Below are 24,949 nucleotides of genomic sequence, written 5' to 3' on the forward strand. Positions count from 1 at the left end.
CGTCTATCCAGACACCAGAGCTACTAGGAGAATATAGCTTCTGGAGGGTAGCAAAAAAAGGCCTGGTTTCGCTTCATGAAATTAGATAGGTTGCGGAAAGGGATAGAGGAAAGTGCAAGAAAGTAAGATGGGGATATAGGAAACTAGTGGTAGAAGAATTCCAAAGAGTTCCAAAGAAAAAGGATTAGTGCGAACAGAGAGGAACAGAACAGGAGAGGAAAAGGTGCGGTTTGGAGGTAGGAATGAACAGCAATGGAAAAGATAGAGGGGCAGAGGAGTACAGACACAAACAACAAAAGAAAAGAGAAAAAAACTAAACAAAAGAGAAGCAACATAAAAATCATATTCTGGAATGAATCGGGGGTAGTTATGGGAAGTTTGTGAAAGGATATGATGTCGTGGGAATGGTAGAATTATGGATAGAAGAACATAATTAAGAGAAAATAAAGAACATGATCCCAAAGAAATAGGAACGAGCAAAAGGAAGTATATTAACAGAAGTAAAAAAGGGATAAGGGGGATGAAACAAAAGAGGAGGACGGAATACAGGTTAGTCGAGTGGAAGTGAAGTGAATGAAAATGAGAGTGATAGCAATATACAACAGAGAAGGAATAAAGGACCTCAAAAATAAAATAGAAAATAGGGTAGATGACAGGAAGAAGAGGGGCTATTACTTGGGGGACATTTTAATCCCAAAACTGGAATTAAAGGAAAGATGGTAGGGATGGTAAAAGGAACACAAGATAGAAAATAAAAAGCGCAACAAAGAGGGAGAAGTGGAATTATCAGAAAAAAGAGGTTGGAGAATTTTAAACGAAAATATGAAGAGAAATTCACGAAAGAGATCAGTAATTGATTACACAATAGGAAATGAGAAATGCTGGAAGAAATAGATGAATTTAAGATAGGAAAAAGGATAGAATCGGATCACCAATCGATAGAGTTGAGTCTAAAAGGGAAGATAAGAAATGAAAACACGCAAAGACGAAAGAGATACAGTTATGGATAAACAACACGGTGACGCTGCATAGAGGGAAACTAGAGGTACAAGGAGAAGAAATAGGAGGAAATACCGAGGAGTGGAATACTATAAAGGAGATTATTTAAAAAAGCAATAACGTGGAACCAAATAACTGAAGGGAAGGAAGAGAAAAAAGAAAAGAGTGATAGGCCCAAGGTGAAGAGATCGTAGTGGGAAGAAGGAAGATATGGTCTCTGGCATGCAGGAACGACGCAGTGATCATCGGAACAGATGAAGCAAATAATGGGAAGCATGAGTATGAGCATGAGTATTGAGAAAGGATGGGAATGGAGCTAAATGTATAAAAGGCGAGGATGAGTTTTGAGAAGGGGAGTGGTATCAAAAGGGCGAATGGAAATGAAGGGAGAACGAACAGAAGAGGTAAAAGAAATTAAATATCTAAGGTACCAAATACAAAGAAACAATGGGGCAATGGGATAAAAGAATGTAAGAAAAAGGGAGTGTGGGGAATTGGAGAGATAGAGAGGGTTTAAGAATGATTTTAGAACAAGAAATCGGTTTGTTTCTCTGTCCTACAACACCACTCCAAGTCGAAATGGCAGCCACAATTATTTGCACCTAGTTTTATTCATTCAATTCTTCCTGATCTCAACTACGAACACTGCACAATTGAATTTTTGATCACTATTTAGACCTGCTTCCTTGTCCTTTATTACTCTATGAGTTAGTGGGGGTTAATTTATTGTCGGCCACATGTTAGCGATCTGCCCCGTTTTTTCAATTCGCTTTGGATCTCATCAAATGTTCGTCCTTTCGTCTCAGGTAGAGCGAAGTGTGTGCAGAGTGCGCCGACGAAGCAAAAACCCGCGAACATCCAAAACGTTGCATGCATGCCCCAGGATATCGAAATGGGCATAAAAAACTTGATGACGAGAAACGCCGTAAGTCCACCATACGCCATAGTGATCGAAAGAGCGGCCGCCTTCATGTTGGTCGACAACATTTCGCTCATCAAAACATATGGGATTGCATTCAAACCAAAAGAGTTCATAATTAGGTAGAGTATTAAGGCGGTAGTAGGCAGCCAACTGATACTGGACAAGTCGCCATGCATTTCGTTCTGTATGTAAAAGAATACGCCTTCAGCAGTAAGAGCTAAGCCACACGCAATTCCTGACGTCAAAAACAAAACCTTCCTGCCTAATTTCTCCACTAGGACCATGGCGAGAATTGCTACAACCAAATATTAGCACCCTACTTTGCGCTGTTTGCTTTACCAGTAGGAAGTTGAACGGATCCTGCAATCATACTAGAGACCTCTGGGGTGATGCTACTATGACTGGCGCCGATAATGGTCTGAAAGTATGACGAAACAGCACCCAATCCACACATCTGCTGTGTTGTCTTGACAACTGAAACCTTGCACTATAGCATTTGAAGCTAGGGCCAGGCCCATTCATTACCTAGCAGAATTGCTAGAGGAAACAGATAATCTTTTTTGGTGATCAAATCCAAGCAGCTTCCTTTGTTGTTGAAGTCGTGTTCTATCGTGAACTTGATTTCTTGCAACTGGTCGTCTAGGTTACCAATGCCTGATAAGCGACTTAAGTTTTTCTTAGCCCCCACTTCGTCTCCTTTCTTCGCGCGGTAATAAGGAGACTCGGGCATGAAGGCAAATGTGAAGAGAAAAATTACAGACACTCCACTACAAGACCATGTCAAAGCTTCGTAGGACACATACGGACCGACTGTCAAAACAAAGAGGTTTCCGCACAACCGTACGATGTTATAAAGCGATGCCAATCTCCCACGTATGTCCTTGGACGATATTTCTCCAATGTACATTGGAATAATCTGCAAAAGGTGGTTGGCGTTACATTTCCCAAGCATCTTCGACTACTTACCACGACCGAAATTCCGGCCCCAAACCCACCGACGCATCGTCCCACAATCAAAATTGCGGCCGAATTCGCATAAATGCACAACATCCATCCGACGAAAGTGGGTAACGCTGAGAAGAGCAAGGCGAATTTCGGACCCAATAGCTCTGCACTTATATTCGCGAATGGCGCGCTTAAAGTCATGCTTAAGACAAAAACGGATGCAACCCATGATCCCTCTTCCTTGAAATTGGTGTTCAAATAATTTAAAAAGGAGTGATCGTACTTACAGTTGTGATAGTGACTCCTATCGGAGAAGAATCCGAGGTTAGTTTTGGTAAAGTGGGGCTTGACCAGGTGACTTGCATTCCAACAGATGCAGCAGCGAGTGTAGCTAAAAAAAGAGGCTGATGATAAAATGTTATCCTAAGATGTTAAAATTTCACTCATCATCTGCATACCTTTTGCGACGGTCCAATTTTGCTAAAAGCTCACGAATACTATCTATATCAAAAACACATTATTTTACCTAAGCAGTTTTTTGGGGGGGTGGGTGTCAAAGGACAGACCCAATTACGCAATTAAGAAAAGCATTATTTGCCTAAACTAAACCTTCTGACCACTCCTACAATCTGCCCATGATTACACAATGAGGACATCGTAAGTAACAAAGACATGGGCTATTTCAGTTCTGATTTGAAGAAAGTGGTTATTCGCTCCATCCTCAACACCAAATGACCAATGTCCATGTATCTTTGCTTCTGGAACTCATATCAATCGAGGAATAAACATTTCTGTGCAGAATTGAGACAAATATAGTCGTGAGACTCACCAGAAATGGCAGCAACATATTGCATATAACGACATCTTCTCAAAACTTCAAGGAACATGCTTGGGTCCCTGTAAACCTAAGTACTTTACTAATCCCGCACTCGTAAATAATCAGTGTGCATTATCTCCAAATCTTACAATACGCGATAATTGTTGATAAATTGTTGAATTAATGCTAGACATTGTAAGTGTATGTCAAGTACCTTTCCTTGGAGATTAATATTATTTTTTTAATTTTTTAATTTTTTTAATACGTGTAGAAGGCGGGAAAAGTCTGGGAGTCGCGGGGAATTTGCATCTGGATGTAGTGGCAGCACTGTAAAATTCCTATGGGTGTGAGTCGATCAATAAGGCAACGTTCTCATATAGTCGACTATGAATATAGATGACTTTTGCCAATTCGTCTTCTATTTGGCAGAGGGTAGGGGGAGTAGTTGTAGACAGCTTATTGTAGGGCCAATAACCCCTTACCCTGTTGCAACCGCTTACAACCCTCCTTCACTTCATAGTTCTTAATGTAAGGAGAGAAGCGTTATTTTTGCAAATTTATTTGTAAAAAGGTAGCTTTTAATCTCACTTTGGCCGGCTGGTAGCCAATGAGGGCCCGTAGAAGAACGCATGTAATGCTTGCTTAATTTATGTTTATTGATGTTGATTACTTGGTCTTGTCCCTGAAGTAACATTCATATAAGTTGTGAAATTATTGTGGAAATTACCGATTCGTTTGATGTATGTACTGACTTGTTGTTTGTTACTAACATTTTTCTCCGTGAATGAAGCAGTTACGGGGGTGGTAAAAACTGTAACCATTTGAAGTACGACACCTATATCCGTGATTGTCTTCGTCATTCAACTGTTGGCTCGAAACCCCGAAACCAGGAGCGGGTTACCTATCTTGCTGGAGCGGGATTACGCTAATCAAAGCTCTTCAGTTTAGAATCTATGTGCGATAAATGAGTTACGATTCGTAATTTCCACATATTTTGTTTTAGTTAAATTTGCCTACAAGGCCATGTAATTTTCCATCTTGCTTTTAACAGGACTTTATTGCAGCAAAGATGAGTTACATCCTGTGTATTTCACCCTTTCTTAGAAACTTGGTACCTGCTTACCTAACCCATAATTCCCACAACTTATTTTTAACCTATATCATTGAATAAATTTTATTCAATGCCTATATGTTACCTCTTGAAGTCTACATGCTACTTTTTGTGATGTTATAATTTTATGTTACGCATTCACATCATTATAAACAATTCATTTTACTACACAATTTATTATTAATTTGACGGCTGGTTTTTTTATTGGTAAGTTCTTTTTTTTCCCAGCCTATTTCTATTTTGATTCGGTGAACTACCATTTTCAAAGTTTATTTTTGCAATGCAATTTATTTTGGACTTAAATTTCTGAGCTTTCACAATCTTAATAATTGCGATCATTATTAAACAAAATTTATACAATTTAAGTGTTTTATTTTACGTTCCTTTCCTACTGTGCTTCAGGTCATAGCGTTGTCTACAACTAACGTAAGGGGGCCCTGCCTTAGATGTCTTATCACATGCCACTTTTCAAATTTAAGCGGGATCCTGTTTAGTGTTGGAGGGAATAGTCATTCGGGTGGCCATTTATAAACGTTGCCGGGTTGACTTTATTTCCGTGTTCTTGTAGTGTGAAGTTAGCGTAGAACCTGGGGTTAAGTTCACTACAGACTCTTTGTCTAAAACACTACCACAAGCCATATTGGTAAATGGTAGCCATAGCTTATCGGATAAAGTATTTGTCTTAAAATGGTCCTGTTGAAAGTCATAAGCATAGTCAACCATGCTAAGTTAGCACAGTTCGTCAATCATGAAAGTTCTGGAAAATTTAAATTAAAGTGTCGATGTCGTTACACAGCGTTTATCGTTCGGCAACGACTTTCTCTATTCTGTATGACGTATAACATCGTATCGTATCGTATGGGTGGCACTCTCTAGGTACAGACGTTTTCAGGTCGCGTTAACAGCTGTCTGTGTGACCTAACGACAATCGTGGTATGACTGCCGACACTGCTAACTTTACATGCCCTCCGAAGCATGGTAGTCAGGAGATGTTCTGTACCACTAAAAACTGGCAAGTTGTGGGATTCGACCTCACAACCTGTGAGGTTAGAGCCCGTATCTTAAACCACTACGCCATATAACAGTGATACTGAATATAGCTGTCGATCAAAATCAAATCGTTACCATTACGATATAGTTTATTAACGACAATATACAGAATAGACCCCCAGGGCCTGTTGTATAACGATAATTCAGCGTTAGTTTAGTTGCCTGCTACAAATAAAGCTTGAACTACCGTAGTACAACTGGCCCTAATCTTCAATGGATATCCATTGTATAAGGGGGATCATGTTACGTCTCGTCCCTATGTCTAAACTTCAATGTAAGCTCAGTTAACCATTTTAGAGGAGCAGAGGAGGGAATTTAGATCCCATGATTATCCCTCCAAATTATACTCTTTTCCATACTGAAAACCACTATTGTGTACGAGCTTCGAAATTATGGCTTGACTTGTAGAAGCTAAAATGGAACTATTAGTCCAGGAAATGTATAATTCTAGGATGCAAAATTCATGGTAGTTCTGGACATAGGCTTGTTTTATGTTTTCTGTGTCTATGAATCCGGATTTTCAGCTTCCCACCAAAAATTCCCCCCGCAACCCCCCCAAATTTTGAAAAAAAGAAAAAATATCGTTTTTAAAAAAATCCATTATTTTGTGTATTTCAGAAAAAAACTATCTGGAAATTTGAAAAGTAGAGAAAATTTGAGACAAAAAAATCATATGATATTTTGACGGATGGAGAATGGGTAAGGCGTTAGCGCGTCTCAGAACATGGGCCATGCCGTACGCACGCTGGGACATTAGACGATAACTGCTTGGTTTTCGCCACTTTCACGACCTTGCCTATTTATCGCTGACTGTTTTCAATTTCTTGGTTCATCCCCTCCCCTGAAGAGCGCAGAAAGATTGCGAAGGGAAAGAAAGCAGTGATCGGTTGACATAATTTTTGATGAATCTATGACTCCGTGTTGGCCAGGCAAATTTTTTATCCAACAGCAGAAATAAACATCGCCTCATTGAAATGATTAAAAGGAAGTCGACAGCGCGACAAACTGACGAAGACGTAGACTGTCTCATCGTCAATACAGAAATTGAAATGGAATCAATTCACATCGGTGACTTACTTGTCGCGACATACTACATTTTTTTAGTTCTATTAAGTGCACTCTGCTCAATCCGCAATATTCTACTTCCTGAAGCAAGATCTAATCCCTTTGGTCCTTAAAGAGACAACATGTGATAAAAACTACTATTTTTGACACGGGTTTCACACTGATTTACGTCTTCGACTTTGGCGACGTAAAAACCAAATTTATTAAAATGTCTTCTCTAGAATCCAGATTTGTTTTCTTAGTCAGCTTGTTTCTGTTCCAAATGCAGACGCACAAGCTATCGCAAAAGCTTGGAAATACTTCCCTTTTGTATGATTGCTAGGATGACCCAACATGATTTTATAACGGTTTTAGACATCAGTGTTTCATTAGGAACTGTGTAATTCAGTAACACAATATATCTCGTTTTGCCTCCAACATGCAAGAACACTCATTCAGGAGTACCAACCAAGTCCAACTTTGGCTTGGAAATGTATGGAACCTACAAACATGGAGCTGGAAAAGGTACTACTTACGACTATCTCCTGTTACTACTTTATACCTTCCGCTCCACCAATACATTCTAAAGCTAATTCTCCTGGTGTAAAAAAAAGGATGGCCGCGGCGCGTGTTATGAAGGAAGTTGTTGAAATGGTTCATAATGTGCCTCGAGTGCAACAATCATGCGAAAAATAGCCGACTAATGATACCGTCAAAGATTTTGATGAAGAGGAGGACAAAAAAATGAAGGCCAGAGGAATTCGAACTGCTATTTGAAAAGGTGCCATACAAGCTGAATGAGATTATTTTGGGGGAAATCAATAAATCTGATGGTCCAGCTTTCCGAAACACGGAGAAATTGTCAGATGAGTCGTTTCTAACCTTCCTTTTTTGTCCTTCTTCAATGGATCAATCTACTTTAAAAACGGACTTTGAAACATTAAGCTCTTTTTGGTGCATGAACCTAATTTTTCAGCTGTGGCCCTCCGTTAACCCGAAAGTAATGGTTAATTTTAATTTAAGTAACTAAAGTGCTATATTTTTTAGTGCATTTTTTGCAAATTTATAATTGTAAAAAGTAGCTTTAATCTCACTTTGGCTGGCTGGCTGGCTGGGGCTGGGCAGCAATGGGGCCCAGCGTAGAAGACTCTTGTAGAAAGTGCAAACGGTGTACGTGTATCTCACAGGGCCGTGAATTTTGTCAACCTTCAGGGGGCATGGCTACATGATGTGGGGTTGGCGACATCTGGGGCGTCATCCTCGAGCGTAAGTATACTAACCGTGAAGGGTTTTTCTCAAGTTTTTTCATATCTTCTACTACAGTTTTGGTCGCGATTCTTTTTGAAATTGGTGTTCGTCGGAAAGATCTTGTCAACGCGCACAACTCCTGCGTGGCGGAATTTTGTTTTTTGTCATAGGGGCGAAATTAACGACCTTTTGCGAGGCGCGCGCGCGCGTCTTCGAGAAGTAGTCAACTTCGGGCGCCTTTTACCTTCCTTTGCGAACTCACGCGGTTTAACGTTTCGTAAATCTCGAATCGCTGTCTCTCTTTCTCGTGTCGCCAATGGAAGTGAATTGCGAGTGAACGGGACGTCGGAAGTGGGTACCGTAAAAGAGAATGTGGTAGCCCGCGACACGATCTCACTGATGGTGGAGTCAAATCTTCAAACACGAATTGCGGGTAAACGGGACGTCGGAAGGGGGTACCGTCAAAGGGAATGTGGTAGCCCCCGACACGATCTTCCTGATGGTGGAGTCAAATCTTCAAACACGAATTGCGGGTAAACGGGACGTCGGAAAGGGGTACCGTCAAAGGGAATGTGGTAGCCCCCGACACGATCTTCCTGATGGTGGAGTCAAATCTTCAAACGCGAATTGCGGGTGAACGGAACGTCGGAAGTGGGTACCGTCAAAGGGAATGTGGTAGCCCCCAACACGATCTTACTGATGGTGGAGTTAAATCTTTAAAAGCGAATTGCGGGTGCACGCGGAAAGTGGGAAGCGGTTAGTGAATGTAGTAGCCTTCGACAAGATCTGTTATTGATGGTTGAGTCGAAAGTGGCTAATAGAATACTGATCTACCACACAAAAATGCGCTGAAGTCCCTTCGATCTCAAACGAGGACATTGATAATTTTTTTTAAATAGGTATATAGATGCGTTCTTAATTCTGAACTTATCTGAAAATAGGTGGGGAAAAGTTGGAGGTTGAGGGTTGACTTCCAGATGTTGAAAAATAAGAGAGATTAAAGGAGGGGGGTGGTTAAAACGAAATATAAAGCGGGCGAAGGGAGAGCTAACACGAAAGTCGTGAGTTGTTAAGCGAAGTGCGCCAGACGCCAGTCGCCAATGAGCATACTTCAATGCACGCCAGCGCCCCCTACGTGCGTAGTGTAGTATGTAAAAGCTTTTAAGACGTTGTTGGTTGCATACTGTATATCTACATTTCAAAATTGTAGGTATTTTATTCGTGAAACCACAAAAAACGGTTTCTTAAAAAACATATTTTTTTCTTATTTTTCAAGATTTGGGGGGGGGTTGCGGAGGGAATTTTTGGTGGGAAGTTAAAAATTTGGACTCGGCAACCCAAAAAACATAATGTAAGCCTATTTCCAGAACTACCATTAATTTTGCAAGCAAAGGTCATCGTATGTTCTGTATTGCCTGGGCTATATTCTTTAAATCGATTTCTGCTCGCTGCATGAGAATTTCGGTTGGATACAAAATCAACAGATCTGTGACTCTTTAAAATATTTTCTAAGCTGACGTTCAAACTCTAGCACCAAATTTGCTAACTCGTACCGTTTAGAGACCTTTTCGGGGTTTGGTACACTATTTAAACCTGCCTGCGCTCAACTATAGCTCTGGAAAAGATATAAAAACGGGTAAGGAGTAACCTAGAAAGAGGTGGAAAGCTCTATAAAGCCATAAAGGGCCTAAACAATCTCTAGGGAAGACTGGAATACACTATGATCTATTTTAAGCACCAGAACCGTATAAGTAGGTACTATCACATTGCGTATAATTATTTAATCATATTTAATCATAAACTGTATTCAACCGTCAATAGAACATATAAATTGAGCAATTTTACATAAAAATCATTTATAACAATACTCGAAGTCGAAATGGCAGCCACATATACAAATGGGCACCCAGTTATTACTTTGTGAAAAATATTTCAACAATTCTTCCTGATCTGAATCAACGTCTGACCAATTTAACTTTTATGTCCTATTTAGACTTGCTTCCTTACCCTTTACTCTATAACTTAGTTTCGGCTTTGAATATAAATAGGATATTCAGAGGTTTCGGTTAGTCTATTGTCGGCAACATGTGAGAGATTTGCCGCGTTCTTTTAATTCGCTTTGGATCTCATCAAATGTCCGTCCCTTCGTTTCAGGTAGAGCGAAGTATGTGCAGAGTACGCCGACGAAGCAAAAACCCGCGAAAATCCAAAACGTGGCGTGCATGCCCAAGGTTTCCGAAATGGGCATAAAAAACTTGGTGACGATAAACGCCGTAACTCCACCGTATCCCATCGTAACCGAAAGGGCGGCCGCCTTCATGTTGGTCGAAAACATTTCGCTCATCAAAATATATGGGACGGTTGACAGACCAAGGGAATTCATAATTAAGTAGAGTATTAGGGCGGTAGTAGGCAGCCAGCTGATACTAGACAAGTCGCCATGCATCTCGTTCTGTATGTAAAAGAATACGCCTTCAGCAGTAAGAGTTAAGCCACACGCAATTCCTGACATCAAAAACAGAACCTTCCTACCTAATTTCTCCACTAGGATCATGGCGAGAATTGCTACAACTAAATGTTAGTTATCCTATTTTGCGCTGTTTGCTTTACCTGTAGGAAGTTGAACGGATCCTGCAATCATACTAGAAACCTCTGGGGTGATGCTACTATGACTGGCACCTATAATGGTCTGAAAGTATGACTCAACAGCACCTAATCCACACATCTGCTGTGTTGTCTTGACAACTGAAACCGTGCACTATAAGCATTTGAGACTAGGACCACTCAATACCTAGCAGTATTCCTAGGGGAAACAGATACTCTTTTTTGGTGATCAAATCCAAGCTGCTTCCTTTGTTGTTCATGTCATGCTCTATCGTGGACTTGATTGCCTGCAACTGCTCGTCAACGTTATCAACGCCAGACAAGCGACCTAAGTTTTGCTTAGCCCCCACTTCGTCCCCTTTCTTCGCGCGATAATAAGGAGACTCGGGCATGAAGACAAATGTAAAAAGAAAAATTACAGACAGTCCACTACAAGACCATGTCAAAGCTTCGTAGGACACATACGGACCGACTGTCAAAACAAAGAGGTTTCCGCACAACTTTACGATGTTAAAAAGCGCTGCCAATCTCCCACGTATGTCCTTGGACGATATTTCTCCAATGTACATTGGAATAATCTGCAAAAGGTGGTTGGCGTTACATTTCCCAAGCATCTTCGACTACTTACCACGACCGAAATCCCGCCACCAAACCCGCTGACGCATCGTCCCCCAATCAACATCGCGGCCGAATTCGCATAAATGCACAAAATCCATCCGGCGAACGTGGGCAACGCTGATAAAAGCAAAGCGAATTTCGGCCCCAATCGCTCCGCAGCTATATTCGCGAATGGCGCGCTTAGAGTCATGCTTAGGACGTAGACGGATGCAACCCAAGATCCTTCTGCCTTGAAGCTGTTGTTCAAAGAGTTTAGAAACGAGTGCTCATACTTACAGATGTGATAGTAACGCCTATGGGAGAATCATCCGAGGTTAGTTTTGGGAGAGAGGGGCTTGGCCAGGTGGATTGCATTCCAGCAGATGCAGCGGTGAGTGTAGCTAAAGAAAAGGGTTGCACGTAAAATGTTATCTGAAGATGTCAAAATGTATAACTTTCAACGCACTTCTCCACCCAACCTTTTATCTGTTGTGTGACTGACCAATTTCGCCAAAAGCTCAAAAAGTACTTTGCATAGAAGAAGGTATTTGGGAAGGAATAGGTGCTGGTGGAGAGTAGGTACTCAATTTGCGTCGCATATTTAAGTGCGATCATTAAGAAACTCCTACAATCTCTCCATAATTACGTAATGAGAACATCGTAAGTAACAAAGGTATGAGCCGTTTTAATCTGATTTGAAGAAAATGAGCATTCGCCCTTTATCCTCAACTCCATAAATTGCTTTTTTGTCTACCAACTGTTGACTTGACCATGGATCTTTGCTTCTAGAACTCATATCAATCCAGGAACAAACATTTCTGTGCAGAATTGTAACAAATATAGTTTAAACTCACCAGTAATGGCAGCAACATATTGCATATACCGACATTTTTTCAAAACTTCAAGGAACATGCTTGGTTCTCTCTAAACCCAATCCACTCATATGAGATCCACACATATAAATAATCAGTGACGGTAGAAACAATCGGTTGTTCAACTTATCATCGACACAATCATCTTGTACTTGTGTTATCATAAAATCGTGCAAACTCGATAAAAATTGTTTAATTAACGCTAGACATTGTAAGCGTAACTTCATTAGCAAGGTTATCCGTCTCAAGTGTCTTTTGTTAGGTAATGCAATGATAGAGCGGATAAGACACCAATTACTGTCTCCGAGACGCATCTGGTACAATTTTGGGCCATTCATTAAACCTTTAAATTTGTGCTTTTCAAAAGAAATTGTTTTTCCCACCCCAGGCGAGTAATTGAAGATACTTGATGGTGGGGTCAACCACGCTTTTACCCGCTGCAACCCTCCTTCACTTCAAAGCTATTAGTGTAAGGAGAGAAAATCGTGCCATCAACTTCAAAATCATCGTTTCTTTAGATTTTCCCAAGTGGTTAGACCTTTTCCAATTTTGCAAAATAACGAATTCAAATTTTATTTAAAAAGTTAAACATTTCTTTCAAGGGAAAGTTACTCTTATACTAAGAAGATTCTAAACAAATTATAAGAATTAGGAAAGTTCGGTAGAAGTTCTAAACATTTTATATAAGTACGCTACTATAAAAGGTGATAAAACTGATAAAAGAATAACTCAATGCATCGATCTACTTAAGCACGTTTTTGAGCGAAGGATCGAGGTTTTATTAGCGCTGAAATATAGTCTGCATGCAAAGAATTGTGACGCAAAGGTAATACTTCAAACCCGAACATTCTACGATGATTGCTTCGAGAGTTATACTTAAAAAACTTTTGCAGCCGACCGACCGACAGGCCGACCGACCGAACAACGCTATCTTTTTCAAAAACTCGCTAAAAGGACTTTCGTCTAGGGTTCTAAACGCTATAACCTTCACCCGGTCTAGGACATTAAGGGCACCGCCGAAAGGGCACGAGACACAAGGGCGCTCGGACATAAGACCGCGAGGACAAAAGGGCGCGAGACAAATAAGCGCGGGACATAAGGGTGTGGGGGCATAAGGACCCGAGGACATATGGGCGCAGGACAGAATATTCTTTAACAAAATATATTGTAGTTATTTTGTGTGCCCGAATTGTGCGAGAATACCTACCACACAAATTTTCCATTTTCTAGCAAATTTGTGTTATGTAGTTATTCTCATACGATTAGGGCTTTCTGCAAGGGTGCACCATCCTGTTTAAACCAACAGTTTTCAACTTTTGTTTTTTTTGTAGCGTTTTTTTGTATTCGTAATTATAAACAAGTATAAATTGTGCACAACTCTTGTGCAGATAAAGCGCATTTTTTTAAGCGAAATAGGTTTTGTTTTGATATCACCAATGGATATATTTCTTGCAGACGTCTCAATCGCCCTTTGTGAGACTAATTGGTTGTCGTATGGGGGGGGGGGGGCTTTTGATGGACGCCTGGCACACCTTCAAGGTATAGGCTACCTACTGCAAAAAATTCCAGGACTCGATGACCACTCCCCTAGAAATAGTTCGAAATGGCAGACGTGGGTCCGGACAGACGGACAAACAATAGCACTTTTTTTAATTCTTAAAAATGCGCTAAAAATAAAGTTGATGATGATTTCCCCGAAAACGAAACGTTGTATTGAAAATCTCTCGACGATGTCACTCAAAAAGGAGCAATCAGAAAGAGTTTATTTGTTGTATCTGTTCAAATAAACTTCGGTTTTTTTGCATACCATCTGAAATAATCGGAATTTTCTTTAAAGCATGAAAATAACTCTTTAATTCCGCAACTTTTCTATAATTTGACCATCGTCGTATCTTTTATAACTTCTAAGATCCCCATGATGGACATCCTTATCTCGGACACACTGTATATATCCGGTTTGAATTTCATGCAATTCGATTGATAAGTGGGAATGAAGAAGTCAAAAAGGCATCGTGAATTTTGAATCTATCAAACCCAAATTTCGGCATTGCCTATCGTATGGTGTCGGCTATGCATGTTTTGAAATTCGTGCAATTCGATGCATAACTAACGAAGGTGGCAAAAGGACAGTGCTTGCGCATTTTTTAAGAATTAAAAAACGTGCTATTGTTTGCGTTTTGCCCGTCCGTTCGTCCGGGCCCACTTTTGCCGTTTCGAACTGCTTCTAGGGGAACAGTCCTAGAGTCCTGGAATTTTTTGCAGTAGGTGGCCTTGAAGGTGTGCCAGACGTTCATCAAATTTCGCTATCTAAAAGCGCCCCCCCCCCCCTCAACCCCACGAATTATTTTCTGAGATGCTCTTTTTAAAAGTAAAACGTGCATAACTTTTACATACGACAACCAATTAGTGCAACATTTCGCATACGCATGCCTTTAGTGGTGCCAAGTTTAGAAAATGGGGGGGGGGGGGACATGTTCTACCATTCATGGTATTCTCATGAAAGGTCTCATCGAAATAAATTGGTTTGCACAAACTATAACTTTCCTGTGCGACACATTTCGGGATCAGTGAGCGACGGGGCCTGTGAGGGGGGGGGGGCTTCTTTCTGTCCTATTATCAAAGTACGGGATCGAGGGGGAGGGGAGTGGAACTAGTTTTATCCTTCATGGTACTCTAATGAAAGGTCTCAACGAAAGGATTAATTTCTACCAACCATAGTCCTCCTCCTCGACCTCTTATCGTGATCGGGTATATTCCCTTATACCTCAAGAACGGATTGTGATCTGTACCTTTTCCTCTAGATCGGCCGGGATGCGTATGTCCAGGTTTCCGGATGGGATGCTTCTCTGGAGAAGTTCATTACATTTTTTTCAGTTGGTGAACTGCCTGGTACTCGGGGGTATTGTCGAACTCGTACGGGTACGGTATGAGCTTCTAGGGGATTGGAACGTAAATTTAATCGGCCTATATGGAGCACTCGGCGATGAACTATCAGGGCAGTGCCCCCAGCTGCTGGTTGCCCCGCTGTTATCGCTCGGTCTCGTCTGTAAATGGTGCAGTTGAGGATGTTGAGAGATATTTTGTCGGGGCGGGATGTGTGTTTTTCCGATCATGGCGATGTCTACGTTTTTACCACGGATGGCGAGGGCGCGCGATATTACGTGACGTCACTGTTTTTGCGACGAATGGCGAACGCGGGATATTACTTGACGTCACATACTAATTATGAAAAATTTAAGACATTTTGTAAATTAAAAATATTACCCTCAAATTAGATTATTGCATCGTTAGCAGACTTCTTTTCCATTCGTTGTTGCCACTCCTACTTCCTTCGAATTCTTTTTGGTATAAATTAAGATTCCTGATCTGACACTAGTACTGCATGGTGGATACACTGTGACTGTGAAGAGAACATTGAGCTACCTATCTTAAGGTTTTTATACAAATAAGTACACCATTTGTGCATATTACTTTAATTAAGCATTATAAAATTATACAAGCAAACAACAATCATACCCCCCCCCCCCTAAAATTGATAAAAATTAACAAAAATTACATTAAAATACCCTTATTCGCTATCACTAAACAGCATAGACAAAACATTATCTTTCGAAGAGGAATGATTGTGAGAATATTCCTCACGAACACCATCGTAGTTGAAATCATCACTCATTATGGAGAGCAGTAGGTCCTCACTACTGCCGGTTCTTACAGTCTTTGGTTCATTGGATACTGCAGCATTACCAGTATCCTCTGGCTTAGATGCTGGCGCAACATGATCATTGTTAATGATCGATGTTAAAAGAGGGCAATCATCAGTATAATCATAAATAATGGTTTCTTGGGAGTTCACAGGAACCTGCGTGCTTTCATTTAATTGTGGGGGAGGAGGAGTTACATCTTTCACATCATCCTTCAATTCACAATTTGACACTTCCTTAGTTACCGATTCACGTTTACGTTTCCTAACTCTCCGTTTGGGCACCTCCTCTGAGGAATATGACACATCATTTTCATACAACCAATTATTCACTACTGCCTGATTGTGCTTAAACAAAAAAAAATCTCAATAACATGCACCCGAATAAAAAATCCTACTTCCAAATCATCTTTGGATGATTTCTTGAAAGTCTCACAAAATGACCAAGTCAACCTCAACCAGTATTCGCCGTACGCGTAACGGTTTTGGTTCAAATGCTCGTCATCTTCCCTAAAACAATCTTGATTAAATTCAATTTCAAATGCCTGGCCGTCTTACTCGCAAAACTCCTCTAATTTCCCAACACAACCCGGATTTGCCCAAAGGAGCATATTTCGAAAAAGCTTCTGACCGGGATCTTTCTAAAACAAATCTTACAACCTGTTCTTCACCGAGCACTTTCATTTACCAAAAAGTTCCTAGTCGTAATACCTATGTGATATTGCCCCTTAATCTGTTTTACAAACTTCTTATTTATAACGACATCTAAATCGTCTATTATCACGGTAAAAAAGTCAAGCTCGGCACCTTTTAGCCATTTTAAATTGTCGACAGTCGACAGAATAATTTCCAGAGATTTGCTTTGCAAAATTTGTTCGCAATCTAAAATTTGCTTTGACTACTGAATGTTAACCGTCATGCTACTCACTGTGCTCTGAAAGTACTGTGACGCGGTTCCCGGCGTAGTTGCTGAGGTAGTAATGCCAAATGCCGAAGGTGTGAGCAGTACATAAGACAATTGCAGGAGCCTCAATGCTTATACTACTGTTTAAAGCGTTTAAAAATGCTGAAACTTGAATGCAAGGGTTCATCTCCGTTTCCTCGTTCAGTATTGCACCTCTATACTGTTACAACTATGTAAGTGTAGTAAATGTGAGTGGACGAAGATACTTACACCCTTTTGTAAACAGTTGTAAAGAAACCTGATTGCTAAAATCTGGTAATTTGTTAAAAGTTTAACGACACTGTTTGGAACAACGACAGGCATCGCCGCATCCCAGTGTGATAAGTATAATACTTCGGGCATTGTTTGGCGATGCAATTAGGCCAGTATTTGATTGAATCTTGATAGTATATACAAAGTCATGACTAGGATGTATAGTACTTTAATGTAAAGAATTGCTACAAAAATTGAAAAACTTGTTTTATAAGGATCACTTTCGCTGTCTAAGAAGCCTTGCATATTTTCATAATTCAAATTTAACGATTTTAAAGAGCTTGTAAATTTTTATTATTTGAGGTTAGAAAAAGTGGTGCAAACGTCTATCAATACGACAGCGCAGCCACAGACAGTTGTACTGCACAGGGTGTTTTAAAATCTTACCTATAGGCGTTCTAGTCGTCTGTGTATGTATATTTCTGTGGAGGGAACAGCCCTTATATTATCGTAGCCATTTTTTTAACGTTGCTAGGTTGATTTTATTTTCATGTTCTTGTAGTGTGAAGTAGAACCTGGAGGTTAAGTATACTACAGATGTATTTCCGATTTTAGTTCTGTTTAACTACTTTCTTGTGTTTGTCCATAATTGGGCAATAAAATAATAATTATTATTCATAGAGATAGAATAATGTCCTAAATTTTTTTTAAATACCAGGAGAACGTAGTCAATTTCGATATACATCAGCAATGTAGTTCTATACCAGGAGAACATAATGTGCAAAAAGGCCTTTTTGCTCCGAATTCATGGAGTGTCTGTTAGAAAATATATATAAATTGTCTCGGAATAATTACTCATGTATATCATCACACAAAATTCTTCGACACTGTGTATACATTTGACAAATGCTACCGTTAAAGGATTTAAATCTTTGAATTGGCGCCATCTATATGTGGTTATTGACGTCAAGCGTTGTTTTGTTATTTAAAAAGGGTTAATTTTAATGTTCTGTGCCTTTTAATTTGCATAGCAGTCACCAATAATCATTAAATTACATAAACTGTTGCCCTAAAAATAAGTGCCTGAGTTTTCTGTGTATCTAAAAAGTACAGTATTCCTAGCAGCTTTCTAACCTTAACTTCCAAAACACTACAAGTTTTAGAAACAGAATTTCAAAATGCTGCAGACGTCTACGCCAGTATGCGTTCGAACTCCAGAACGGAATAAATTACGAAAAAGTGTGCTGTTAAGGGATGTTACGAACGTCGGATCTCCAATGCGACGATTGAGCAACTTGGCTCATTCCGTTTCTCATGTAAGTCTCAATTGCCATGACAATGGTCACTCATTTGTCACACGTATTTATTTGTATTCATGCACATTTTTTGGGGAAAGATCGCAGTCGATGACGATCTCGAGAGATCCAGTCGTCGCAATGAAGCAGATATTCAAAAACGTGTCTCCAACATTGGAGTTCAGCAATCGCCGATGCCGACTAACGAGAACGAAATTCGTGACCACTTCCAGATATGCCTGAAGATGTATGCTGAAAATGTACGATTCGTTTTAATTGAGATTTATTAGAAATTACGTGATTTTCTTTAGAAAATTAGCAGTAAGAACGCGTGGAGTTTGAAAATAATCGACTACATGCGTGCCGTGTTTTCGTCTAAGGAACAAGCGAAAGCGTCCTTGCAGGTAGCGGGCACCTCGCTCGACGTGGGTACAAAAATCTATGGAATTCGAGTTGACGACATTCATTCTGATGGGCTGAAACTTGCTAGCAATATGGCGCGAGTTAATCCAGAGCATGACGGTATGTAGCTTCTCTGCGACTGCACCAAATTAGCCAATTATTTTTTTATGTTTGTTATTATCAGGACAAGGTTTGTATAAAAGATAATTTCCACAGAATTGTACAAAAAGTCGTAAAAAACTATTTTTCCGCCATTTTAAATTGCAATATGTACCTAATAGATGGCGCCAAGACGGCCAAACGCGTCAATTACGTATGCCCGCGAAGGTTTTTAATGTTGTGGAGACCGAAACTCAACCTATGTCTCATATGGCGGGACATTGACTGATAAGTGGTACGAAGTTCGCAAGGTCTGCTACTTCTTAAAAAATACAATATTTCGTTAGCTATCAGCGGAAAAATGAATCACTACAGTTGGTACTTGAGTTTGTACTTTTCAAAAAACATTTGTAGATTTAAAAAAATTATTTAGGAATGTACAATGTTTCCCATTTTTACAGGGTAAATAAATAACTGATTGTTTTAAATAGACCTGTAAACAGCACTACTGAGTCACAATATGACACACAGCTTTACTTTTTCTTGGTAAACCCGATGGTATTTTTGGGTTTAGCAACTTTTGGCGCTGAATATCGGAGTGATGCGGAAGTTATGCTTCTATAATTGTTCATTATGAAACTAACGCAATTTTTTCGCCAAAACCCGTGAAAACGGTAGCAAACAGTTGTCAACTTTGAGGTGTAAAAAAACGTAAATGTTGGGACATATGCAACATTTTGGACCCCTGATTTATTATTGTAAAAAAATGTTTGTTCTTATTTCATTTTTTGGCTTGACGACCTGTGAAAAATTCATATTTCAAAAATTTTCTGAAAGTGCAAATGTTTTTTGAAAACTTCATAATTATGTGTATCTGTAGACGATAACGAGGACCGATCAAGTGGAGATGAAAACAAGGAGGGCGAACGTCCGAAAAAGAAAAAAAGGCCAAAACGGTTACTAACTGACCCAAAAATAACCGTTGCCAAAGATCCGACGTCGTTACTGAGCGATGTCTCCAAGCTGGAATCGGTGTTCTTCCAAACGCGGTTGGACCTCGAGGCCAGTTCCACCGATAACTTATTTACTAACAAACTTCCAATGCACCTCAGCGGTCACAAATTTATGCTGCTGTAAGTACATGCGAGGCGAGAGCTACACATCGTCACGTCACGTGCGAAATTTACATGGGTTTTTATGGGCCGTCCTATATTTGATTTTTTCCTCAAGTTCGTTTTAGTTCAACTTATTGAAACAATAGGTAAAGAACACGGGAATTCTCGTTATTTTACCCATGGGGTGGTTCTTGAAGAAATAATGAAATGTAGCACGACATCATCGGTTGTTGGATTGTAGCCACTTACAAACCCATTACAGGAGTGATGAGAGGTCGTGGCCGTCTTGCGACGGTAGCGCCGACTTTACGATCGACAAGTTTCCGATGGAGTTGGCGATTCCATCAAAGCTGGACATATGCGCGCAGTTTACGAATTTCGAAATTGACGAGTGGGATCCCGAAAACGAGAACGAACTTCTCAACTACGAACGCACGGTGACCGAGGACGTGGTTTATGACGCGGAAGGTATTCCAATTCCGGAACTCGACGGTTCGGTTCATGACCTCTTCGCGAACGCAGGTGCGCTATCCGTTCCGCGATTTTCCCTCAGCTGATCGTTTCTCTTGCAGAACCGGAAAACAATTATGCCAGCACAGACGAAGAGGAAATCAACGGTATCGGGCAGATAGCGCTGCAAAATAAGACTGTCGCTCAGATTGTGAACTTCCAACCGGGAGATAACGATAATGAGTTGTATGCCGATGATTATTCTTATTCGGCTACAATTAAGTTGATGGGCAATAAACGTATCACCCAGGTTTGGGCCGGGCCGAGTCATTGGAAATTGAAGCACATTCGACCCAACAGTAAGTATTCTTCAGTCGTGAATGTTTTTGTAAGGGTAGATTTACAAAACAATGTGTCTACATTTACAGAAAAATGGTTTCACAAGTGCATTTAGATTTGTATGTATTCTTGAATTTCCCACAGAAAGTCTAGGCCAAAAATTATGGCAGTTTTAATGTTTCCAGTGGTCGACGGTAGTATCATGAACTCGTGGGTATTGTTTGCGCGTCATTTGTCAATGTTTTGGGTTTTTTAATTAACGATACCTTACCGTTTCGAAGTCTGCATGTTGGATCAAATTACGTTCTTTTTAATACGGATATAGTATTACATTTCTTAGCTCGTCATGGGATAAACTTGTGTTGTGGAACTTGCTGAGCGTGCAGGTTTTGTATTGAGCGGAAAGACAACAAAAAACCGTTCGGGATTGGTAGTACAAAAGGTACTAACCAATAAACGATTTAGACATCGCCGTTTTGGAGGCCATGCGCCATTTGTAGGCGTGAAAAATTTACTCGGTAATTACAGAGTTGAAAAATAGAGAGATTCAATCTTTCAACGAGCGAGGAGAGATCGCAAGTCACTTCAGTTAAAAAGCGAAACGGGGGGAAATCTGCAGTACGCATAACTATACAAGACTGGTAAAATTGGGGAAATATTTGGTTAGCCAATGGCAAAGGTAGCGTCCTTCGTTTTCGTTTAAATCTCTTGGGGCTGTCATATAGCTGAATGATATATTACAGTTTTCAATAAAACAATGTTTTTGTAGTGAGTCGATTTTCGGGACAACAAGAAAAGCAAGTAGCGAAATCCGTTAAAAAAGTTAAAATACAACCGAGTTTTATCGATTTTTTAAATGGAGTATCAAGTTTGGACAAGACGAAGTTGTACAAATGCAAACGACGAGCAACCGATGAGAGTGCGTACAAGTAAGTATATTAGGCAAGCATCTTCAGTGTCTGCTAAATAAACTACCTTTTAGATGCACACTACCTCAGATATTTACAAATTTCAATTACAAAAACTCATCATTTATGCTGAAACCTTTACAAATTACAAATAACATTTCCACACAAAAAGTGCAACAAGAGACCATAATTGACAACGAAGTGCAACCTTACCACTACGACAATCCAAATGACTCACAGTACTGCTCACAAAATGGTGTAAGTCACGTAGCTCTGCTAGTTTTTTATAAAGTACAGATCTCTACTGTGCGTTTTGGGAGTATTAACCATGCATTGTTGCAAAAGTACATCTCTGTATTTAAACTAAACATTAAAAGAATTCCCGCAAATGCGTATGCATAAAAACCCTGTAATGTCTCCTATTGGTTGGTTCATAATATAACATAAAGCGAAGATATGAATGCTACAAGTGACTTTTAGGCGGGTGGTGATGATGACGCTGACTATGATGTGATGCACGAGGAGGAACTACCGCCGGCCGCACATCAGAACTGTCACGGCGAGAATCTTATTGACGCACCCGAATTGGTATAGCAAACGGGTGGACGCCCCGAATGAATCTTAAATGACTTATTTTAGATACCCAAAATTTACGTTCCGTACGCGCTGCAAGCGAAGAAAATGGATATGAGAAAATTAAAAACCGCAGTTTGGAAAAATCTGGTCAGCAAAACATCAAACGAAAATGTAACCACTCCAATTATCAATACAAAGTTGTTACATTCTCCATTTCAGATTCCAGATGATGATATGTACAAGAGGGAGGTTTTGCATTCAACGTTCTCCAATTTGTATACTCATCTGCCTGACCGAATTAATGAAAAAATGCGGCAAGAATTGAGTTGTCCTCTCGCGTTTGTCGCGTTGCTACATCTTGCTAATGAGCAGAATCTCCAATTTCAAGGACAGCTCGATCTTACAGATTTTTTGATAAGACAGTGCAAAGTGTTTGAAAAGTTATGAAACTTCTAACTTTAAGATGGAAACGAATGGAAATAATAGTGCATTGAATAATTTTATAATTTGTATATATACATTTAATACAAGATTTTTATATATCTGCAATTTGGATATGTGGAATAATTTTTGTCATGAAATGTTTACATTTTAGTGACTTATTGATGGCGGCTCAGGTTGCTTTGAGTGTGCAAGAGGATTGGCGAGTCGTTTTCTATTACCAACGGAGGTTCATGTTAACATCCAACGACAACACAATAGCAGACCACCAACCAATTGACCGCCAATGATTTCTCTCTTCATGAAAGAAGCGGTCACGGGGTGGCAAAAACTATAACTAAATGAGTTATGATACCTAAATCCGTGATCGACATCGACATTGAATTGTAGATTCGAAACCCTGAACGCGGGGCAAGTTATATATCACGCGGGCGAGATTCTGCTAATAAAAACTCTTTAGTTTCCACATATTCTGTCTTTAGTTTGATTTGACTTTCAAGGCCCTGTAATTTTCCATCCAATTTCTCACAAAAGACTTTGTTGCACCAATGAATCACGTTCTGTACGTTTAACCTGTTCTCAGAATTTGGGTACCTGCTTACCGGACTCATTGTTCCCAAAATAACCTTGACTATAACCAACTTTGTGTATACAGGGTGTTAATACCAAGGCGTTACATCTAAAAACGGAACTCATTAAACAAACGGCTTTTGTTAGTTCCAATTTTTGATTTTGTGTACCGGTTCGAAGTTATTGGCGTTCTCTTGTTTTTCGAAAAATCCTCAACTCCCTTATTTTAAGGACTATTGAAAAAAAAACAAAAAATTTCTATATTTCAGCTCTCTAAAACATTTGTATTTATATTTATTTTTTATGTTTTGAAATAATAAAATAGCGATCAATTAAAATTTAAAAAAAAATATGTTTTGAAAACCACCCCATCGATTTTTGAAAGCAAAACTTTTATAAAATCCCTACACCATCTAAAATTAGGGACACTAAATTAAAAATTGGAAATAAGGAAAGTTGGTTGTTTTAATGAGTTCTAACTGCCGTTTTTTGGTTCGAACCCACAATATTTGAAATTGAAGGCTAGCGTTTTCATTCTCATTTGGGTTCACGTTCGGATTCGCGTTCACGTTTGGATTCGCACTATAAAATTGTTAAAGCCTTCGTAGCTCAAATGGTTACACGTTCTATTTCACGGATCATCTCAATGGCAATAAAAAAAATTTTTTTCCAGCAATCACCAAATTGACTTCGACCTATAAAATTGTTAAAACCCCCGTAGCCCAAATGACTATGCGGGTTCAGCATCCAAGATGACGGGTCCAGCATACAAGTATCACCGGGCCAACTACTGAAATACCCCAGGATGCTAAGCTCCAAAATACCCCGGGCCAACTATCAAAGTAAAATTTAACTGAGTTAAAGCGATGACACATGTGCAAAGTTGGTAGATAGGGAAATGCGTTGTAAACAAGTACTCACCTTGCGTCGCCTCTCACCGAAGGTGGAAAATGAGATGGAGATGGTTAGGACTTAAAAGGTTTGCGCGCCGATATACGCCGCGGCGGTCTCGGATCATTTGACTTAGCGTACGTAACAGTCAGTTGCGTGTAAATTTCAAATACGAACTTTTCTGGCAGTCAGCCGGTGTTTCGAAATCTTGTTTTGTCACTAAGATTAAGAAGTGATACAGGGATTCAGGGATAGTTTTCCGATAATTCTATTGCTGTCCAAAGTTAATGTTGACGCATTTAGTTACGAGACATAGAAGAGGAGGTGTTTCGTCAATTTTAAAGGTTGTATCCGAGCTGCCTTTCACCAATGTCAATCGTCATAGAACCACTACTGGTGATTTAAAAGAAAAGAAGAGAGTTTTGTGTACAAGGTTTCAAAGCGAAAGTGTTAAATAAAACTTTTGGGGAATTTGATGTTCAGGTTTCATACAACCAGATTATTTCAAGCTTTAGGGCCTAATTTACCTTATTTTAAACAAATACTGCCTATTTTGCGCGTGTAGTACTTCCGAGTACACAACCGAAATTCTAGATGTTCAGAGGTTTGAATACACGATAATTTAAAACGACGTGGAAAAATGTCTGTTCATTCAAAGTACTGACATTCGAGGGCCAGTCAACAGGAAATATGTTATTGTTAAGATAATAAAATCGACCAATATTATTGACTATTGTAAACTAAACTCATCGAAAATAACGTCAAATTATGATTACGGACGCGTGCTTGGAGTGTTCA

At 39.8% G+C, this 24,949-nt stretch overlaps 4 protein-coding genes across 9 annotated transcripts; 1 reads left to right on the top strand and 3 right to left on the bottom strand.

Annotated features, from left to right (window-relative positions):
- Positions 1 to 1,560: 1,560 nt before the first annotated feature.
- LOC116179638 (facilitated trehalose transporter Tret1-like) lies at positions 1,561 to 3,760 on the bottom strand. The gene is made up of 6 exons (XM_031499444.1): positions 3,696 to 3,760; positions 3,154 to 3,257; positions 2,888 to 3,106; positions 2,447 to 2,837; positions 2,261 to 2,395; positions 1,561 to 2,216 (listed from the first exon to the last, which is right to left on the bottom strand). Exons 1-6 carry the CDS (start codon positions 3,751 to 3,753, stop codon positions 1,723 to 1,725), a joined length of 1,401 nt encoding a protein of 466 aa, XP_031355304.1. The 5' UTR covers positions 3,754 to 3,760; the 3' UTR covers positions 1,561 to 1,722.
- A 6,094-nt stretch (positions 3,761 to 9,854) lies between these two features.
- On the bottom strand, positions 9,855 to 12,289 carry LOC116179272 (facilitated trehalose transporter Tret1-like). 3 transcript variants are annotated; one of them, XM_031499024.1, is made up of 6 exons: positions 12,192 to 12,289; positions 11,635 to 11,738; positions 11,369 to 11,587; positions 10,928 to 11,318; positions 10,747 to 10,881; positions 9,855 to 10,701 (listed from the first exon to the last, which is right to left on the bottom strand). In XM_031499024.1, exons 1-6 carry the CDS (start codon positions 12,247 to 12,249, stop codon positions 10,208 to 10,210), a joined length of 1,401 nt encoding a protein of 466 aa, XP_031354884.1. In that variant the 5' UTR covers positions 12,250 to 12,289; the 3' UTR covers positions 9,855 to 10,207. The 3 variants fall into 3 exon arrangements, with proteins under 3 accessions (XP_031354884.1, XP_031354885.1, XP_031354886.1); XM_031499025.1 differs by lacking the exon at positions 12,192 to 12,289 and adding an exon at positions 11,817 to 11,897 and having other exon boundaries at positions 11,635 to 11,769; XM_031499026.1 differs by lacking the exon at positions 12,192 to 12,289 and having other exon boundaries at positions 11,369 to 11,583; positions 11,635 to 11,739.
- A 3,384-nt stretch (positions 12,290 to 15,673) lies between these two features.
- On the bottom strand, positions 15,674 to 17,481 carry LOC116179033. 2 transcript variants are annotated; one of them, XM_031498734.1, is made up of 6 exons: positions 17,084 to 17,481; positions 16,838 to 17,033; positions 16,598 to 16,791; positions 16,468 to 16,550; positions 16,308 to 16,419; positions 15,674 to 16,248 (listed from the first exon to the last, which is right to left on the bottom strand). In XM_031498734.1, exons 1-6 carry the CDS (start codon positions 17,213 to 17,215, stop codon positions 15,778 to 15,780), a joined length of 1,188 nt encoding a protein of 395 aa, XP_031354594.1. In that variant the 5' UTR covers positions 17,216 to 17,481; the 3' UTR covers positions 15,674 to 15,777. The 2 variants fall into 2 exon arrangements, with proteins under 2 accessions (XP_031354594.1, XP_031354593.1); XM_031498733.1 differs by having other exon boundaries at positions 15,674 to 16,257; positions 17,084 to 17,478.
- Positions 17,482 to 18,016: 535 nt separating this feature from the next.
- On the top strand, positions 18,017 to 22,804 carry LOC116179032 (condensin complex subunit 2). Of its 3 annotated transcripts, none has more exons than XM_031498731.1 (12): positions 18,017 to 18,172; positions 18,223 to 18,381; positions 18,462 to 18,620; positions 18,672 to 18,882; positions 19,742 to 19,994; positions 20,239 to 20,498; positions 20,549 to 20,785; positions 21,535 to 21,694; positions 21,748 to 21,931; positions 22,154 to 22,261; positions 22,313 to 22,420; positions 22,469 to 22,803. In XM_031498731.1, exons 2-12 carry the CDS (start codon positions 18,244 to 18,246, stop codon positions 22,694 to 22,696), a joined length of 2,046 nt encoding a protein of 681 aa, XP_031354591.1. In that variant the 5' UTR covers positions 18,017 to 18,172; positions 18,223 to 18,243; the 3' UTR covers positions 22,697 to 22,803. The 3 variants fall into 3 exon arrangements, with proteins under 3 accessions (XP_031354591.1, XP_031354590.1, XP_031354592.1); XM_031498732.1 differs by having other exon boundaries at positions 18,019 to 18,172; positions 18,229 to 18,381; positions 22,469 to 22,804; XM_031498730.1 differs by having other exon boundaries at positions 18,017 to 18,381.
- The last annotated feature ends 2,145 nt before the right edge of the window (positions 22,805 to 24,949 follow it).

The sequence above is a fragment of the Photinus pyralis genome, unplaced genomic scaffold, assembly GCF_008802855.1.
Source record: "Photinus pyralis isolate 1611_PpyrPB1 unplaced genomic scaffold, Ppyr1.3 Ppyr1.4_LG8, whole genome shotgun sequence".
NCBI classification, from domain to species: Eukaryota; Metazoa; Arthropoda; class Insecta; order Coleoptera; family Lampyridae; genus Photinus; species Photinus pyralis.

Excerpts from the sequence above, each read along its gene's own strand:
- LOC116179272 (XM_031499024.1), bottom strand. The coding sequence starts at position 12,249 with ATGTTCCTTGAAGTTTTGAAAAAATGTCGGTATATGCAATATGTTGCT. Across the intron at positions 11,588-11,634 it reads TAGGCGTTACTATCACATCT|GCAGAAGGATCTTGGGTTGC; the intron begins GTAAGTATGAGC and ends AACAGCTTCAAG. Across the intron at positions 10,882-10,927 it reads TCCCCTAGGAATACTGCTAG|TTGTCAAGACAACACAGCAG; the intron begins GTATTGAGTGGT and ends GCACGGTTTCAG.
- LOC116179033 (XM_031498733.1), bottom strand. The coding sequence starts at position 17,215 with ATGCCCGAAGTATTATACTTATCACACTGGGATGCGGCGATGCCTGTC. Across the intron at positions 16,792-16,837 it reads CACAGTACTTTCAGAGCACA|ATTGCGAACAAATTTTGCAA; the intron begins GTGAGTAGCATG and ends AGCAAATTTTAG. Across the intron at positions 16,258-16,307 it reads CATCCAAAGATGATTTGGAA|CACAATCAGGCAGTAGTGAA; the intron begins GTAGGATTTTTT and ends TTTTTGTTTAAG.
- LOC116179032 (XM_031498730.1), top strand. The coding sequence starts at position 18,244 with ATGCTGCAGACGTCTACGCCAGTATGCGTTCGAACTCCAGAACGGAAT. Across the intron at positions 18,883-19,741 it reads AGTTAATCCAGAGCATGACG|ACGATAACGAGGACCGATCA; the intron begins GTATGTAGCTTC and ends GTGTATCTGTAG. Across the intron at positions 20,786-21,534 it reads GAAGCACATTCGACCCAACA|TGAGTCGATTTTCGGGACAA; the intron begins GTAAGTATTCTT and ends ATGTTTTTGTAG.
- LOC116179638 (XM_031499444.1), bottom strand. The coding sequence starts at position 3,753 with ATGTTCCTTGAAGTTTTGAGAAGATGTCGTTATATGCAATATGTTGCT. Across the intron at positions 3,258-3,695 it reads ATATGTTGCTGCCATTTCTG|CTACACTCGCTGCTGCATCT; the intron begins GTGAGTCTCACG and ends CTCTTTTTTTAG. Across the intron at positions 2,838-2,887 it reads GGGCCGGAATTTCGGTCGTG|ATTATTCCAATGTACATTGG; the intron begins GTAAGTAGTCGA and ends CACCTTTTGCAG.